Source organism: Fusarium phalaenopsidis, assembly GCF_050370095.1.
Source record: "Fusarium phalaenopsidis strain FUZ10S chromosome Unknown contig_32314, whole genome shotgun sequence".
NCBI lineage: Eukaryota > Fungi > Ascomycota > Sordariomycetes > Hypocreales > Nectriaceae > Fusarium > Fusarium phalaenopsidis.
The window spans coordinates 237499-256923 of NW_028145400.1; the positions used below are offsets into that span (position 1 = coordinate 237499).

Sequence of the window (19425 nt, forward strand, 5' to 3'; positions counted from 1 at the left end):
CCCCTGTTGACGCACCCCAACAGCCACAACCGAAGCCTTTCCATCTGCACGACCGAAACCTTCTTCCTTCTCGATAGCTTGAGTTACTCCTGTGATTCAACAACTTGAAAACTTTGATCCCCTCCCCCCACAGCCAACTTCCCCGTTTCATTCACGGTCTGTATCTCAGGGAGGGGAGAAGGGAGAGGGTGCTGGCTCCTATACTGGGTGGCGGCGGCGATGTCGTACGACCCAGTGACTTTTATTACTTGATCGATTGTTGTTCTCGACATTGTGTTGAGAGACTGCAGTCTTGAGAAGCTGGAAAGGGATAATTCTCTTGTTTCTCGTAGGGAGGTTAGAGCAGTTAAATACCCTATGAGAGGTTTAACCTTTCACGATGATGGAGCTAGGTATGACTCTTCTTCTGCAGGCGGCAGAAGGTTAAAAAAAAAAAAGAAGGGGGGAGGCACTGTGTTGGCGTTAGGATATAGTGCTATGCTGTGTTGACAATGCGTTCTTTTTTGTAGCTGAAGTCCGGCCCTTGATGGGTCAACTGAGCTAGAAGATTGGGTATTGAGCCTACAGCATCAAGGAAGGAATTTGACGTGGCCTTAGGAGCCAAGCTAGGCGGAGGGCCCGTTTTTCTATTCTTCACTGCGCTTAAACAGGAGGAGAAAAAGGACTTCAAATTAACTTGAATACCCGTTGGCTCATGTCAACGGGGATAACTTGTGGTTCATTTTTTCCTTGAGTTAAAGTTAATTTCACAGTTTGACCATTAGGGTCTAACAATGTGAACTAACTGAGTGTATGAAACTGGCTATTGCGGCCCAACTAAATCTTTGGCACCATCTTCTGAGGGGCCTTTCTGCTGGCCTCCACGCATTTCAAAGTCTGCGTTTATCTAACATTTATCCATCCACCGGCATGACCCTGCCAAGGAGGAGAAAGTGACGCAATGCATTGCCTGCCCATTTGAAACATCGCAAGCGCCAACTGGTAATCAATACAAGATATTAAAAACGCCATCCTGCCAGTGATACCGATCGACAATTCCCCCCAAAAAGGTCGACTGCGCTCAAGCATCTCATGAGCCTAGACGCCGAACAACAGCAAAACGTCGAATTTCGACCGCAGGTCATGTCACTATACTTGCAAAACCCGAAGGCTTGGCTCCGTCGGGAGCGTGCTCTGCATGGATTGTTGAAGCAAAGCTATAGGAGGCCTCCTTTAAATGTCGACTCACTGCCTGAGCAAGAAAAGCCGATTTTGCGATCACCGTCTGTTACGACGGAGGGTGGCGAGCCTCACGATGCGATGTAACCTCGGTAGTTGATAGGTTCGTGCTGGAATAATGCTTCGCCACTAATTTGTCTAACAAGACTATGAGCAGTGTGAGCGACCTGACGACCCACGGCCTTTTTAGCCCATTCAGTCGTCGGATGCCGTGGGCAATGACAGCTATTTTTATTGAGAAATGTAGTCTTGGGCTCATCGGTAGCTTCCTCGCATCTTAGAGATTTCAAGTGCCCTGGTGCCGGCGAATGTTATGCTAGTTAAAATTAGATGTTCCTATAACATGGATTATTGTAACCACCTAACCTTGTGCTCTCCTATATTTTAGGTTCTTAATTTCCTCTCATCAGTCGGGGTTCCAGCTCGCTTGCCTCGGCCTACTGTCAGCGTCATATTAACTGCCATCTTTATCCACCGAAACAATGCTGCGATTCTTTAGAGATTTACTCCTCCCAGACAAAGAAGGCCGCCGAAGAACAGAATGCTTTCCACCAGCACCGTTCATCCGTCTTCCAGGCTCTCCCTTGAGACCCAGAAGCGAGAACTTTGCGAGGCCCCACGCCACAGTAACCTCTGGAGATGACGATAAACCTCTTCCTCCAATACCTCTCAAATGTACGCGAAGAAGGGCCATGAACCGCAGACAAACTCCAAAAACTTTGTACTCCCCGGATATCGGGGAAGTCCTTCGCATTAGAGATTCATTTCTGTTTGGGGACCATGAGCATGATGGACCGGATGTTGATAGTCAACCGGGCGTGATCATGCTCCAACATGGTGTAGATGAAACAAATTATACGAAAGCTAGAGCAATGGCCGCGCACATGGTGTCGGCGTATGGATTTGACTTGGTATTTGTTGTTCGTATTGACCTCGCGTCACTGAAGCGAGCCTCGCCCCGGACATGGGCCACGATATTAGTGGAGTCCCGACCCATTGACAACAACATACATGTACCTGAGTCGGTCTCGAGGGAGATGTATAGAAAGTTCATCGAAGTCGGCGGATGGAGAACCCATGAAGCGGTGGAACTCCCACCTGGGCTCGGCTATGGCTTAAGCCGGGTTTTTGATCGAGGGCCAAGTCCGATCAAGGCAACGGAGACACACTTAGTGACGATACTGTCCTGCTTATGCAAGACATATCGCCGGCGTGCATTGCTCGATTTGTCTGCCCTAAGCCAAGATGCCGAAGCAATCTTGACGGCCGTATCCTGCGACCCTTGTATTTAGAGACGCTAAAAGCGTATCATGTGGAGGAAAGGTGACTAATGAGGGTCTGAACATTGAGAAATAAGAAAGAACCGCGGTTTCAAGTCTTGCGCTGAAGTCCCCCTTGACACTCCTCCATAATGCCGTGGATGACCTGATGCCGCCAGGCGCCACCCGCCTTCTCTGGGCACCCTTGGTCTAATACAAGTCGGGGCCCTGCGGTTTCAGAGTGTTTGTTTGGAAATTGCCCTGCCATGCCGCATGCGAAGGGACGAGCTGTGCTATTCCTGGTGGACCTGTAACGGGGACTTGAGGTGAATGATTGTCCCGGCATAAGTTAAAAGACAACTGAAGCCCCCTCATACACCTTCACCCATGGACACACGATCTCTGATTTTGAAGTTGATCGAAAGCACGGACGGCGTGGCGAAGAAGGCTAGCCCAAGTGAACGCCTATGCCTACGACACTCTCTCAAGTTATTACGGAGCTGCACAGATGTTGAGCCTAATCCGTGTGTAGTAAAGCTACTTCGGGAGGAAGTTCTTGAGCAACTGGACTGGATGGCGATGTACTGCAACTACCAACAACAGCCAGAAAGCTGCAGCGTTTCATGCGATAATGCTATAGTGACGAGGGTCCAAGACAAGGAGCATTGGCTCCACGAGTTCTCGGTAGAGGCGTTAGAAGGAGCCAAGACAATCTGCCTGATGATGGACCAGACAGCGGAGATAGGCACCGAATGGGTCACGGTGGACTGGGGGCGAAGTGGCTCGACCCTTGAGGATCACGACGCTGATCACAGGGGGGTTGTTACGCCGATGGATAGCCCAGACCTCGAGAAGGCCGAGCAAGAAAGGGTTGCAGACGATGATGAGTCGGAGGTGTTGTATTTCCCGCCGAGGCTATATTCTTTCTGGTATTTTTAATAACTAAAACTTTTTCCTCTGGTGTCTGACATCATTAGGATCTAACATATGGTCATGCTATGGCACGGTGGGTCACCATAACGGAGGTTAGAGTTTGGTTTCTTGTTCTTGAAGGAATGCTTGATAGGGGGTGGGTATGTTGTGGCATGGAGGATGTTAGAACTTGCCATTAGACGTTACGTCAAGTGATATCGCCCCTTGATACATGCTGAGTGTGCCACATTGCGTCATGTTGAATCAAAGATAGACGCATCCACTCAAGGAGCCTGGAGTCATCATGCTGCAATCCCATGTCTAACACCACGTGCAGCAACGACGCTTACCCCAACGGCAACTTGAGGCAACGGCGTGGGAAAATATAAGTCTTGCGCGTGTTATTCAAAAGTCGGCGGGCTGACCTCAATGTCTAGTTCCTCTGTTGTCCTCTAGAAGCCTCGTCGTGCCTTCACTGCACCCATTCTCCAAGGCCAAGCCTGCTGTCCTTCGACATGGCCCGTAATGCCTACCCCCACGAGGAGCATTTTCCAAAACAGCTGGAGACTCTGCCACACATGATGCAGACCTACCTCCGGCAGGTGCCAGAACTCACTTACCTCGGCATCTCCAAATTCCTTCTCGACAAGTGGATCCCGCTACGACATCAGATGAGCAGTCAGATCCAGGCGGATGTACGAGCAGTGCTGGGCGAGGAGGAGTCTCCGTCGAGAGAAATTGCGACCAAGCTGTCATCTATCGAACAGCTCCTGGCTCTTCAGATTTCCCATGCCGAACAGGGCGGAGGTAGCATTGAGAGACTGTTTTTGCAGGTCCAAGCACTGAGCGCCGTCTTGGAGCCCTTGACGAACTCCGAGGTCGGCAAGGGCCCAGCGCCAAGCACCTACGATGCTGGCCTACAGGCCATCGACGAAAGAATGGAAAGTCTACGGAGCCTGATCGAGTCACTTGGGGAAGACCATTTCAACGGCGGAGGACATCAGCAACTGGGAAAGGGTGTGGCAGAGAGCATCGCGAACGCTGTCACTCAAGAGCTCGGGCGGGACGGTGCTACAAAGATAGAGGTCCGCTGTGTCTGCGGTGTCGGCGGAGTCGAGTCAAGGAGACCCAGCACTCGCAGTCGAAAGGGTCAAAAGAAGTCCTTGGTATTTTGTGAGGGCTGCCAGGCCTGGCACCATGGGATATGTGTTGGATATAACGTGCCGGCTCATTACTCGTGCACTGCCAGCAGGAAACCAGGGGGATGTGGATGAGAGAACACCGGGGACGGTGGAAAGGAGCATTTATAATAGCGTATTCAGTGTAACGTGTATCTGGGCCCTGAGATAGGCGACGGGCGACAATAAGCGTATATAGAGCTTAGAAAAGATCCGTAACGCACCCAGAACTGGAGATCTGCGTAGTGGGAGCCCGTCGCTGCTGAACCAACTTTAGATCGCTGCCGTCTAATCATAGACCAGTCCCTCTGCCTGTGCTCTCAAGTACAAAGTGCCCCATCCCGACACCCTTCCTACGGCTGGCCGCTACTGGAGAGGCTTGCTTCCTTGGGGAAAAAGCTCAAGGCCAATCATAGAACCAAGATAATGGCGGCCAAAAGACCGGCTCTAGTAGCCTTGGGTGAACCGTCACGGTACGCGCTGCGGCCCCGGGGGCGGCCGTCAACACACATGATCGGGCAGGATCAGAAGCCTCAAGCACAAGCGCTTCCGCCCAAAAGCAGCGACGTGAGCAAAAACAGGAGGGCGAAAAAGCAAAAGGTGAGCCAGGAACCAACAGCGGGGAGCGGCCAAGGTCCATCCATGCCTACAGCCATTGCAACAGGCCCGGAGGATGAGGAGATGTCAAACGATGCCACTGAAGCTGGGACCGAACAAGCGCGGCCCCAGCGGCGCGATAACGTCGGCCAGGACGACGAGATGTCGGGCGCCGCCCCTGAAGCTGAGAAGGAGGAAACCCAGCCAGGGATACCCGGCAAGACAGGCCAGAGCGACCTTGCTGTTACCAACGTCAACTCAAGCGATGTCGCGGGAGGCACGAGCCAGACAAGAAAGAGGAAGAGGTCAGCGGGGGGCATAGTCATAGCAGAGATCCTGCCACCAAAAAGAGGAGAACGGCTGCAAGTTGATGCTGCCTGCGTGGACATTGTCTTTGGAATGGTGCGAAACCTAGCGAGTGGCAGGTTCGACAAGTATCATCTCTACACGCTACAGTTTCTGGCCGAGGCCGGCAAGAATGTTACCACAGACGAGCTGAAAGAGGAACTACCGAAGTTAACAAAGGAGGTGCTCAAGGACCTCATCGATGACTTGCGGAAGATGGACCCTGCAGAGGGTTCAAACAAAGCCTTTGTGCAATTCCCAGTCGACGGGGCGGATGAGGAACGAGCTCGCTGCTGGGAACAATGGTGCAAATTCTTCACTGGACTTGATCAAGCCATGGAGGTCTTGGGTATGCGGCGTCATCCCACATACGACCCGGCGGATCATCAGATCCACGGCAACCTGCAAGGACTCGACAGGGAGAAAAGCAATGCGCTTGCCAGTGACACTTTCTCTCCCAGAGCCGAGGCCTACAACCGAGACGTATCCATACGCAAGGATATCACGGACGAGGAGGCGAAATGGGCCCATCAACTCTTACACCGTGCCCTGAAAGTCATTTACAGCGAAAACCCAGCCACCAAGCTCGAGGATCTCGCTACAGCGCGTGAAGCTAGCTCACAGAAAGCTGCGCATGAAAGCAGTGAGATGAGTGATCTCAAGAGCGAGATTCGACAACTCAGAGCGGAGATCGAGATGAAGGGTTGCGAGATAAAAAAGCTGCAAGAAGCGGGAGGGGAGCAGGAGCCTCAGCTTCAGCTACTCAGTGAGAGATTAGAAGAAGCCACAGAGGAGTCCGACCGGCTCCGGGTCAATCTCGAAAAGGCCAAGGATGACTTGCAAAAAGCTGCGGCTTTGGAAAAGGAGTTAAAAAGAAAGATGGATACATGTGAGATAAGATCAAGGTTGAAGATAGACGAACTAACTGAGCTGGGTGCGAAGGTGACCAGCGACGAGAACAAAATTAAAAGGTTGACGGAGAGTTTAGAGCATAGCAACCGCTTGATGGGGGAAAAACAAGAGGCCTTGACAAGGAAGGAGATGGACTACAATGATATCGAATGCAAGTTGCATCAGAAGAAGGCCGAGGTCGAGACGAAGGAGAATGAGATGAAAGGAAAGGACAGAGAGTTAAGTCAGCTGAGAGCGGACATCCAGGAGCTCACTAGGGAACTCAATGAAGAAAGAGAAAGGGGGAGTGACTTGGCCCTTCGTCTGCAGCGGCTGGAAAATGAAAACCGAGAGGTTAATGAAAAGGGAGCGCAGCGGGTTCAAGAACTAACAAGCGCCAACGATCGTCTACAGACTCAGCTCAAGGACGCACAGGATCAGTCCCACGAAGCAGAAACTTCGAGGATGAAGACTGAGGAGAAGAATAGAGTTTTGGAGGCCGAGGTTCGACTCAAGATCAACAAAATAGAAAACCAAGGAAAGGAGATCGAGCACAGAGAAAAAATTATCGACGGGTGTAGGGAGACGGAAGACAGACTAAGAAGAGAAATAGAGGAGTGCAATGGGGCGCGAAGAAGAGACGCGGAAGAAAGGAGCGGCAGGGTGGGGCAGAGAGAGGATGAGCTTTGTGAAAAAATCAAGGAGCTCAGGGCCAAGGAGGATGAGCTTCGTGAAAAAATCAAGGAGCTCAGGGCCAAGGAGGATGAGCTTTTGGAGAAGAAGGACGAACTCAACAAGAAACATGACGAGGTCAAACTCAAAGATGAGGAGCTAAGACGAACCAGGAAAGAACTCGAGGAGAAAAGCGGCGAAGTTGAACAACAGAGGGAACAGCTCCGCGAGAAAGAGAGCGAGCTTGGTCAGAAGAAGGACGAGCTCAGCCAAAGAGACAGTGAGCTATCGAGACGGAAGAAGGAAATTGAGGAGAAGGACGACGAAATCAGACAGAAAAAGGAAGAGGATGGCAAGAGAGGGGACGATATCGGCCAGCAGAAGCATGAGCTCGCAAAGAAGGATGATGAGCTAGCACGACAGAGACGTGAGTTAAAAGAGAAGGATGATGAGCTAGAAAAGAGGAAGGAAGAGATTGAACAGAAAAAGACTGAGCTGAGTCAGAAGAAGGCAGAGCTGGAAGAGAAAGAGGATGAGCTCAGGCAAAAGAAGGAGGCGCTTGAGCAGAAGGAGAAAATGGGCAGACATCAGACGGGGATTATCGAAGGCCTAGAGCAGAGGTTGCAGGGTCTGACAGCCACAACCGCGGAAGCTGCACAGCGCTCGAATGCTAGAGCTCAGGAGCTAGAATCAGGAGCCGAACGCTTGAACAGAGAGTTATCTGGCTCGAAGGAGAGGGTGGCCGACTTGCGGACCGATCTAGCGCAGGCCCAAAGAACAATAGCAGAGAGGGATAAGTGGGCGGAAGCACGAAAGAAGGAGATCCAAGGGCTCGAAAACGAAATCAGTCGTCTTGAGGAGCAAATCAAGAAGAATTTTGAAGAGCAAGGCCAGAGAGAAAAAGGTCTTGATCCCCTCAGGGCACAGTTACTCGGGGCATTGGCGCGGACAGAAATGACCCAGGAGACAGCGACTTGGCATCGCATCGCCCCAACGACCTACCTCCTCTCCTAAGCCGGGCCATCCGAAACCTCGAGACACAAGCGGACAGGATAAAAGACCTAGAGAAGAAGATGGCAGCAGAGAAGGAACGTTGGTCCCAAGAGAGGACGGGTTTAGAGTCGACAATCATCGATGGCGCCACTGCGAAAGACAACACTGCTCGACTGCTCGAGGGAGAGGTCAGGAACACTCGGTCCGAGATGAGGTCCCTGGAGGAAAGCCTAAAGGAGGCCATCGAAAAGAATCAACACCTTTCGGAAGAAATACAGGCCCTGAGGGCACAGATGAGCGATAAGATTCGCCAACTGGAAATTGCTGAGCGAGATGGTAGGAAAGAGAAAGAGGATCACGAGGAGGCATTGCAGAGGGCTCAGGAGCGAAGTGAGTCTCGGATGAAGACGTTACAGGAGCACCATGAGGCCGCGCTGCAAGAGCTTCGAGGTCTCACTCAAAGGGAAGGCTTGAGTTTGCAGGAAAGCCAAGTGGATGAGTTGCTTGCTGAGATCGAAAATTTCAAGAAAGCGATGAGGACTTTCGACGGAGTGCATGACACTCTCTGGACCGCGAGATGTCACAAGAAACCGAGAAGCGCCGTTGGCACTATAGATAAGGATCTCTCGGAAGCGAATGATAGTCTCGTCGAAGGGTGGAAGAAACTCATGAAAACGGAGTCTAATCTCAAGGAGATAAAAATGCAAGTCAGAGAACAGTCGAAAAAAAGCGAAGGGCGGTTCGAACTGTGGTTTGGAAACCAAGGGGGGGCATGCTAGTGACAAGGCGCGAGATGAGACGGAGCGAAGCACGCTTCAACTGGGAACTGGCAGGCAATCAATCGGGCGGCAGTCTATCGGCAGCTCAGATGCTGGGAAAGGGGCCTCTAGATCAAACAATGCACGCCAAAATGAGGGCCCGAGGCAGAGCAGGGAGACCACTTCCACCACACCTAGCTCGGAGGGGGACCCGACGCGGAGAATGCAAATTGATGCCGATACTGAGAGTCAGTTCATTCCAAGCCAGCTCTTCCGGTATTCTATACCGGTTCAAAAGCTGGTCTCCGACGCGGAAGAAGCGAATCGCTCGCAGGAGATTATACGTCTGAGCGGCAGAGACCACGGGCCATCGCAAATCCCAATTGGCCGAGGCGTTGAACTCGATACGGCGAGAGGGGTGAAAATCGAGAACGGCGCCGATATAGCCATGATGAATACCCTCTTGGCCATAGATGAAAACGTCAAGCGAATTCTCCAAGATCCGTCCAAGGGCCCTTTTGCGTTGGATGGCCCGGAACATCGCGATATCGTCGATATTAGCAGCGCAACTGGCTCAACCGATGATGAGCAGCTAGAGGCGCTGAGTCGCTCAACGGTGGGCACAGCCAAGAACCGCAGTGGAGACCGTGACATACTCAGGAGCGAAGAGCATGGCAGAGCCCATAACAAGTCAAAGTTTGTGGTGAAGGGTGACCAGGAGTACGTCAATTCGCGAGCGAACGGTGACGGTAAATCGACCAGGTCCTCCTCCTGCATGGGCAAAAAACGGAAGACCAAATCCACTGAAAGGAGAAAGAGATCTTCAACAGAAGAGGAGGGATCGGATGCGGGCGGTGGCCCACATCCAAAACGCCGGCGACATGGCAAGAAGACTAGGAAGCAGTCTAGCCAAAGCCAAGACGATGAGGCGAGAAAGTACGAGATTAGGATCACCAGCGAGGCAGAAGATGAGAGGTTCTTCGTCCGGGCAGTTGAAAAAAGTGAGGCATCAAAAACGTACCGGGTGAGGTTACAAAATAAATCAACAAAAAGCATGCACAGCATTCCTCTGCTCCAACTACTCGCCATCGGGACCGAAGACACAGCCGAGAAGAACACGAGGAGGCTAAGGAGATTTCTTCGGGATCATGACATCGTTCTGCATGATGCCCTTGCGGTTTCGGAGATCAAACCGGTTACCGATGGGGCCCGGTCGTTCAAAGTCCATTTTGAAAAAGATCATGCTATAAAGGAAAAGAGGATATGCGCTAATACGTTGTTTTCATGGGGTTATTACACCGCGCAAAAGGTTGGAGGTGACTTTGCTGAGCAGTTTAAGGAAAAACAGAGCGAGTGCATCAGAAAGGGACTAGAGAGGATGGGCTTGGTGGGCGATGGCGAAGGTTAGTTGGCACGGCTCATCCAAGCGTCACGGGAGGCTCGTATTCGAATATAAAATTCCAATTTAAAATTCCAATTCATCCCTTCTCTTGGGGACATTCTCAGACCACACACCCATCATTAACATGGGTCGTCAGTGCCTCCAGTTCTTTCAACACCCCTCTCCGGGCGTCACGTTGTTTCTATGTGGGCCGGAAGACGTTTTCGAGCGCCTCGAGAAGCTAGTCCAAGGTCTTACTGGCGCTGTGTCCCACATGGTACCTCTGTCTCCTTGCGATCTTGACGAGAGCTCTACATCCACTGTTCTTTGCGGCCAGTGCGGGTCCATAGACCATGTCAAGATGCAGATCCTCCCCGGGCACTTTGACGAGACAGGCTTCACCCTCGCTGCGCTATTCTACTTCTATCAGCAAAACTTACTACGCGGCAGCCTAAAACCGCAGCTTCTCGATCACGTCTTTCAAGATACGGGAGCAAACGGTTCTAGAAACTCTCCTGCGAGAACACTGGCCATTCCTACGTCTCGGTTCTCGCATCAAGATTCGAAATCGGCGGCAGACGGTCAACCACCTCGGCAGAGTCCCCGGCAGACTACGCCCGTCAACCCGAATACAGGATGACTCCAATGGCCAAGGCGCTCCAAGCCGCGGGTGGGATATGGGCGTTGGGCGTTGGGCGGTGGGCGGTGGGCGGTGGCTAGACTGTTCCTGTGGGCTCCATGGCCACCGTTTTTCGATAAAAGTCGACAGGGCCAACCTGGGGAGCAGGCGGGTTAGAGCTGCAGCCAAACACCCCTCCAGGGCGATGTGCAAAGCCAAGTTCGGATGCACCAGCGGGTTATAGAGCAGGATTCTGGTTTGTGTGCCGGCTTAAAATAGAATATGCCTTCGCTCGTACATCGATTATAAACACTCTAGCGGCATATATAGGCTTCATTGCCAGCGCGCTCCGAGATGATCATGATATGGGTTTCGTATGGGTCTGGCTGCTGATATTGGGTTTTAACCTCATTTCAGGTCTATTGCTGTCTAGGGTCCGCCTTTTGAGAGAATTCGTTGACAGAATCTCCTTTCCGCGGCCGTCCGACACCGAGCCCCTCCAGAAAGCCACACGGCCGCGCACCCACCATCCATCGAGGTGGATCGCGTATGGTAAGTCAAGAGGAAGGCTTGCTATCACGCCTTGCTAGTGTCAGACGACGACGATTACTCCGGCTTTGCGCCACCGAGGCTGACGCGGTCACTCATCTCATCCATAATAATCATCCAGAACTTGACCGCCGTACTCCGCTCAGCCAAGGGCGGCGCTCCGGTTGCCGACATCAGCATGCGCACGGGGCAGTTGACCATCACCAACATGCTCCCGCTCGTATTATCTGTCGCTCCAGACACCATCTTAGTTCACCTGCTGCAACACAGCAGACAACAGGTCCTTTGGCTCCATACCTTCTACGGCTGGTTGATATGGTATGAGGCCGTGCTGCACGTGGCCACATCGCTGTTTGCAACATCACAGTTAGGTAAGACGACGCCGTCGCCGCGGCGGATCCTGAGCCATGGTCACTGATAACAGCACGGTAGCTTCCTGGACCGACTTTGCCCTGATATTCATGGGATTCTTAGTGAGAGATGAGCTGAAGTCGGTAAACGATGTGTCGCTAATGTCAAGGAGCAGGCTTGTCTGGGCTTCTGCTCGGTCGTGGTCTCGACTGTGTCCCCGAAGCCGAAGCTGACGAGCACTCCTCGTCAACACTGCGTCGTCGGCCTCGTCAGCTTTGCGCTGGGCATACTGCACTCGATCAGCGTCAACTTGCTCACATCCCTTGGCTTGATTATCCTTGCGCTCGGCCTCTGGGCTGCGGTGGCTCGCCGGCGGTCAGGGCCTCTGCAGCACATCCAGCCGCAGCATTGCCTGCAGAAGCGCCTAAGCAAGATGGAGATACCAGGCATGAAGAACGTGTTCGGATGGCTGAGGTTCGGAATCGAAGTGCCGAATCATCATGCCAGTCTATATTTCAGGGTCAACGGCAGCCCCGTCAGAGCGGCGTGGACAGAAAGGAGCCGGGACTCACGGCACGCCTGCAAGGCCATCTTCGTGGTCCCCCCGGATGACATGAAGACACTGGCATGCGAAGGCCCGTTTATCACACCCTTGACTCCCTATGCTTACGGCCCCGACCAGCTGGATATCATAGCGACTGACTCCGGCATCATCGAGGGCTACTCCTGCCTCCGCTGGAGATGCAGGATATTGAACCCTTTGAGGAGCAGCACCAACTTGCTCTGGTTCTGCAAAGACATCGAGTTCTTGGCCATTTTCCTCACCCATCTGGAGGCTGGAACGAATTCGGGTTCAATCAGGATTGTTTTCTACATAGACCCTGCTTCTAGCGGGACAAATCAGACGGATCCAACATTCAGAGAAGCTATTCGGGAAGCCGAAGGTATATTGGCGAGTCTGCCTTGCACCCAGGCGACACTGGTGACCGAGCACGAGCCTCTGCGTTCGGTGTTGAAGAAGCACATGCGATACAGTCAGCATCAGTATAGTAGGTGTCCCTCTGCACGCTCAGTGCTGAGCTATGGTGTTAAGCCTCTGACCCCTTCATAGTAGTGGGAGAAAGTCTCCGGTCATACCGGGAAAAGCCGGTCGATGTGGACTCGGAGGCGTCCAGCGTCTGAGAGTCCTGGAGCGGCGGTTGAATGCAGGTATCCCAACTACGCGAGGCTGACCAAGCAACAACGTCATGAATCGAGGTTCGGTCCATCGACCGACCGTCACCAGCTCTCAACAGCAGGTGTGGCTTGGCGACAGAGGAGAGCAGGGCTTAGGTTCGACTATCCATCACCTAATCGTGTATACAGTAGATACCGAACTTGCCCATCCTCACACTGTCTCGGTCGATTTCGTCTCGGGAGGTAGTGGTTCACGGCCGCGGCTTGGCCGCGCGCCAGTAGGGACCGTTAAGGCAGTTGAGTTTATTGAGAGCTGTAGTTCTGATCCACTCCCCGCTGTCGATTTGTGAGGTAATCGCATACATTGCCGCACCACTTCTAAGCCTAAAGGAAACCAAAAGGAGGCCATGAAGTTTGCAGTATCCCTACTCACAAAATACCGCACACCCGGCAGGTATCAAGTCCGATCTTCTGGTAGGAGCAGGCATCAAGATTAGCACCCAACAAGTCATCGGCCTGGGTTGCGAATCTCTATCATGGGTGGATCATCCGTTACTGTTAGAAACAAAATGACCCACTTCTTGGGGGGGGCCTCGAGGAGAATAGACACGAGGGGAATAGACACGAGGGAATAGACACGAGGGGAATAGACACGAGGTTGAATTAAAGTTAAACTGCTGAGTCATAGGCAGCCTAGCCGAAAGGAGAAAGGCGTGTAACGATCATGTCGTCATGCATCTGTCACGCGACCCACTGATGATATGACATGGGTTAGGGTTAGAAACATCATCACGGCTGGTGACATCATCGTGTCGTACAGTACAGAGTAAAAAGAGCCAATTAGGCCCCTAGACACGATGGGGACTCCTACCTTCTGGGTGGCTTATCGACCTTTTTTTTTTTTTGGTATCACACATCGTGACGGGTCTGACGGGCCAAGTTTGTTCGAGCCTCGCGGGTACTGAGTCATGCATGCCATCCTCGCCTATCTTCGCCGGCGTATGTACGTATCAGTCCACAACTCATGACTCGGTCTAGCAAATGAAGTTCGCCTCAGTTTGCCAGGCACCCTCGGTCATCTCCCTGATCCGAACTGGAGGGGGACACCCCGGCATCGCTGTACAACGAACGAACTACTTGGGAACGAAAGACCCGCCCTTGTTACACCATTGACAAACCTAACCCGCCACCACCCGCATAATTACGACGGTGTGATACTTGCAGGCTTGCAGCCCGGTGGGAGACGACTGGGTGGTGAATGTGAAACCGTTGGACCGAGAGACTTCCTACGCATGACGAGGAGATTATTGCAGCCGTGAGAGCCGAGCTGACGGTGATGATATGGAGCAAGAAGCTGTTCGAAAATAAAAGGGGGAAGGGACTGCCGACAAATAACCCAGTCGTCTCTCGGAGCCACGCCCAGCAGCCTTTCCAGTCGCGTTTCGTCACCTCCGCCACGTTTACTTCGTTTACCTCACCTGGCTCGTTAAGCCTACGGTATGGCCATTTAATTTCCATCTTTCTCCTCTCTCGGCGCTCGAGAACATGTTGCCTTGGGCTGACGAATATGTGCAAAGGTTCGGGATCTCCAGTTACCGCTTCGGGGCCAACCTGGAGCCTACCACTGCGACTGTGACACCCGCCGAGGACCCGTCTTCGGCCTGTAGTCTGTCGATGTGGTAAGGCTTCGCGGACGTCCGGTGTGGTGGTCGCTCAACACAACACCTCTAAGCCGAGCTCTCTCCTTTAAGGCCATCTTGATCCTCATTCTCCCTTCTCGCCGTTTCTGCGCAATTCCAAAACACGAGATCGTCAAACGCAGCCTGATCTACTCTACTTGTCTAACGCACCCCCGTTTACCAGCCCCTTCACATACACCTGCTGATCGTCCATGCTGGCTGGTCCGATGGACACCACAGCGCACAGCCCAGGCCGGCCGGATGGGTCTGTGTGCTGATGGAGAGATTCCCTGAAGTAGTTCTTCTTGCTGGCATCGCTCCTGTTACCATGCTGCCCTTTAGCCACCCCCCATCTTGTTCATTTCCCTCCCTCTCCATCATGTTCCGCCCTGCGGGATGTATTGCCGTGATCGGCCGTGGACGCTGAGGCCAGCTGCGCCACCTCGCCGCCGCCGTCATCGGGCCCTACAGACAGGACAGGCCTTCAGCACGACGATCGCGCCGAGCCCGATAAACCGTCGACCTCTTCCTGTTTTGCGAATTGCGGCAGGTCCCCTCCAGGATGCGACCCAATTGCGATAACTACACAGGACTGTGGGATCGAGAATGTCGGGTTTGGTGCGAGTGTCGAGGGTGATGTGCACGTTCCTCCGGGCGAATGGGGCGACAGCGCACCATCGAAATGGTCAGTCCAAGGCTTCGAAAGTCCGACATCCAAGGTAGGCATGGCCGGGATCTGCTCCTCGAACTGGCTGCTCACTTATGTCTACGTCTTCTTGCCGGCGATTAGCAACCGCCGAACGTGCATCGCAGCGGGAACGTGTTCCAGAGTGATCAATACCCTTCTCCATCTGCTCTCTAAAGATCGGCGCTAAAACGGCCTTAGCAGATACAAAAGCGTTTTCCCCTCTACCAAACAACACTCTGCCAAGTATCATTGGCACGATCCGATAGCGGTTTCGCCTCTATAAACAGCTTTACCTGTGCGTTACCAATTCCAACTACGGGAAGTGTCTTCTGGCTCAGTTATCCCATCAAGGGCCGGGCTTCAACTATAACAAAGAATAAGACACCGACCACGGGAACGACGATCCCCATTGCGGCATTGCCAAGGGAACCGTAGGTTGGGACCTTGACGTGAACATTGCTCTCCTTGCATGCGCTGACTGAACTCGGCCGCAAACATAGGTGGCCAAGTTTCACACCTCTCTCCGAACGCAAAGGAATTTTCAACCACCGCCGTAGCCTCGAACATGGTCTCACAATCAAGCTTTTCCGGTTTTTAGACGAGGTTTTTGACAGCCAGTATCCGAATTACCCGTACGCGTTCTTCTCGATTTTTGTTTAACGGCTACTTTGTCCTTATTGATCTGACAAACCTCAAAGGTCACTCGTTATCGTTTGCTTCAGGCCTCTCTCTGGGGTTGCGTTGCTCGTGCCGTCACGGGTTTCGCGCCGTCACGGGTTACAAGACTGAACCATCTTCTTGGGTGAAGAAAACTTGTTTGGGCCGGGGGCTCTATTCTTAATCTCAACGCGTGACTATAATCGCTTGAGTGGCATTAAAAACCACAATTGTCGGGTCATGTCGCGTGGTCAGACTGGGGGCTCTTCAATCAGCTGCTGTACTTGATGCATCACTAGCAGATCTTGGTGGGGCAGGAACTCTTGATCGTCATCTTTGACTACTCCTTCAGGACGAAGCCGATGATGGAGGAAGTCTTGCTGGCCCGGGGACGCCTGGGTCACGGAGACTTCTGCATCTTCGTATCGGGCATTAGGCGCTTGTGTGACGACGGTTATGCATCGCCTTGATGGTCCAGATTACCCATTTGGCCATCCATAGCGAGAAAGGGGACGCCCAGACTCGCCCACATGCCCGAATTTCGTCCTTTGGCGCACATGACAGACAAGGGAAAGCATCACCGGGGTGATCTTTGCCAACGCGATGACAATAACCGCGGGTACCGGGGATTTCTGCCACGACGACCCAATATAAATTGCTGGTAAATGCCGCAGGACCATCACGTCGGGCCAGGGGGCTAGTGGGTTGACCCATATACCGTTTTTGCATGCTGGGGGCTCTTGTTACTGCAATCTGCTGAACCATCTGCGAATGGCCTTTGGTTTTTCTCGGGTGACTCCGAATGTCATACTTACGGCTGTAGAACCCTGTGAACATGGCGGGATAACTCTCGGAGCCGGTGTCCCTTGGAGAGGGCGGAAGTGGCTTGGAGGGGTTGGGGGGCTTGGGCATTTGCGGAGAGGGTGAGATGAGTATCGTTTGTCTGGGTGGATGGTTAGCGTGTAAATTGGTGAGCGGGTGAGCAGGGATTTAAAAGACCTGGCGTTGAGTGGCGAACCAATGTATGTACTATAGATGGTCACAGGCCAGAAGCGTGAATAAAAAAAAATAAAATAAAAAAAAAGAGGGAAAAAAATCACAACTATTCCATCGATGGTTCCCCAGAGATAATTCAGGTATACGGCGTTGGCATTCGATGCCGCCGCGTGTGGACAACTATGTCTTTTCACCATGGTGGCTCATATCCTCTTTTAGAGTCGTTATTGATGATAATGAGAATGATTTAGGGGTTACTGCGTTTTTACATGACGTCAGTACGTCAGAAATAGCCGGGTTGAAATAGAACAATCGCTGTCTCACAAACCTGTTATCCCAAGGATTATACATTTCGCTTGTTTTACCTTGTTAGCACTGCTAATCCCAGGTCGATCTGTCGATCTCGTGATGCCTGCACATATATGACCTTGCCAGCCCTAGGCTTGATTTCAGTACAGAGCAAGGCACAGCCTACCTTCTTCAGGGTCTCTATCTGCTCCTGTATCTATTGATTGCCAGTCATGTGCCCTACTCGTACTGAGAACCCTTCCTCCGCCGAGATGGATTCGCTTGACCATCTAGTTGCTTGGGCAAAAGCAAACAAGATTCAACTCGACGGCATCGCGCCTGAGGAAATTCCTTACCGCGGCGTAGGTTTTGTTGCGACTCGCAAGCTGGAGGTAAATGCCGTCCCTCATTGCTGTCTGAAGCACTAATCCGTCTTCCAGGAGGGAACGGTTGTTCTCCAAGTTCCTAATGACCAGGCACACACCATTTCCAGCATTCCGAAGCATATCCGGACGGAACTTGCTGAGTCTTCAGTCACTTGCCAGCTCGCCGTTGAAGTTGCCGAAAACCTCCTCGCCGGCAAAAAAGCCTTGGTGCTATCTGAACAAGCTGCCAGCCGAGCTCGAGCGAAACCATCCACTGCTGTGGCCAGTGGCCGTCCAAACGAGGCTGCCTCCTCAGACCCAACGGATGCTCGAAGGAGTGATCCGCAATTATCAAGACGGCTTATCGGAGAAGCAAGCAAAATTCAAACATCTCCCGGACGAGCTTTTTTTACATGCTTGGATAATCGTCCATTCACGGTTATTCTGTTCCCCTGAAGAGCCAAGAGAGCATCTTCCAGATGGAGAAGGATGTGCTCTGCTACCGCTGGCAGAGATGTTTAACCACTCCACTGATGGGTGCATGTTATCTTTTGAAAGTGATGGGTACCAGTTCACTACCACCCGCTCTTATGAGCGCGGTGAAGAGGTCTGTCTCCCTTACGGCAAGGAAATCACGAACGATACTCTACTGACCATATATGGCTTTCTCCTGGATAAAAATCCACATGACTTTGTCCTCATTGACGAGCTCATGGTGGACGCGCTGGGGGAAAGGCAAAGCCATCAAGTATTGGAGGACGATAAGTGGCTGGGCTACAAACTTGCCGAGGATCCTGGCTTCTGCGAAATATCAGAGGCAGCGATACGCAGTCTGACGAATGAAGAGCAACTTGACATTTTTAACAAATGCAAGTTAGAAAGCTTCAGCGAAGATCAGGAGATGCTGGGTCATTATCCACTGCTCAAAAAAAAGACGGGGGCAAATATCGGCAATTATAAACAAGGTGCTGGATAGAGTCAGCAGCTCCTGGAGTTGATCCTGAAGCTAGGCTAGGTCACGGGGATTCTGTTTTGGTGAAGCCGGGCTACTACGAGTTAGATCTATCTCCTGCCATTCCTTCAATTTACCATGTGCCTACGCACCAAATCGTCATGGCGTGATCGAGTTTCGACATTGGTCAACCCAGCTTTAGCACTGGCTTGGTGCCTAATTTGGCACAGCAGCTTGCCTATATCCAGCGCCGTGTCCTCTTGGCCAGGCATACTTAAGAGTGCGCACGCCCAAGGCTTGGGAATAAGATCCATGGGACTCAGCGATCGAATCTCACCACGTCGTCTCTTTCGCCGGTCTCTGTGTTTCATTTCCATCGTTGCCCCCATCGCCAAGGCCACTGCCGTTCCCTGCCTTTCTGGAGATGCCGGCTCGGTCTGCGTTACCCCTCACGACCAGTACTCGAGCTCCGTCGGGGTCCTAGGCTGCAAGATCAACACTGACCGAGTTGCCTATTGGCCGGCTCCGGTTAGCTGTGATGACATTTGTCTGGAATTATCCCTGGATGACCGACGGCTTCTCATCCTCCAGATTGATCGGTCGGAGGGGGCTCATGACATTTCCTACGACGCGTGGAACTATCTAGTTTTCGGGAAGCCTGCCACGGACGAGCCGCATCAAGACGGTGGATTTCTGATGAAGCCCCAAGTTGTTCATCCTTCCAGATGTGAGCATCTTCTCAGCAACGGAAAACTGCCATTGAGTGCGGCCAATGGTATGAATTATCTGGCGTCGTGCCTTGTCAATCAGCCCACAAGCTGGGTCGCCCAAAATCACGTCCTATACAATATCTTTGATACTGCTTGCAAATTCGGGGTCGATGAAGAGTGTCAGCTCGACC

At 52.4% G+C, this 19425-nt stretch overlaps 3 protein-coding genes across 3 annotated transcripts; all 3 read left to right on the plus strand.

Moving 5' to 3' along the window:
• Window positions 1-3904: 3904 nt before the first annotated feature.
• Window positions 3905-4663, plus strand: LRP88_11570 (uncharacterized protein; the record flags this gene model as incomplete). The annotated part of the gene is made up of 1 exon (XM_083247996.1): window positions 3905-4663. One exon carries the CDS (start codon window positions 3905-3907, stop codon window positions 4661-4663), a length of 759 nt encoding a protein of 252 aa, XP_083096275.1.
• Window positions 4664-5209: 546 nt separating this feature from the next.
• LRP88_11571 (uncharacterized protein) lies at window positions 5210-8086 on the plus strand (the record flags this gene model as incomplete). Its single annotated transcript, XM_083247997.1, has 1 exon — window positions 5210-8086. The coding sequence occupies one exon, from the start codon at window positions 5210-5212 to the stop codon at window positions 8084-8086; it is 2877 nt and encodes a 958-aa protein (XP_083096276.1).
• Window positions 8087-11580: 3494 nt separating this feature from the next.
• LRP88_11572 (uncharacterized protein) lies at window positions 11581-12905 on the plus strand (the record flags this gene model as incomplete). The annotated part of the gene is made up of 4 exons (XM_083247998.1): window positions 11581-11743; window positions 11805-11845; window positions 11899-12772; window positions 12838-12905. The coding sequence occupies 4 exons, from the start codon at window positions 11581-11583 to the stop codon at window positions 12903-12905; spliced, it is 1146 nt and encodes a 381-aa protein (XP_083096277.1).
• Between the last annotated feature and the right edge of the window lie 6520 nt (window positions 12906-19425).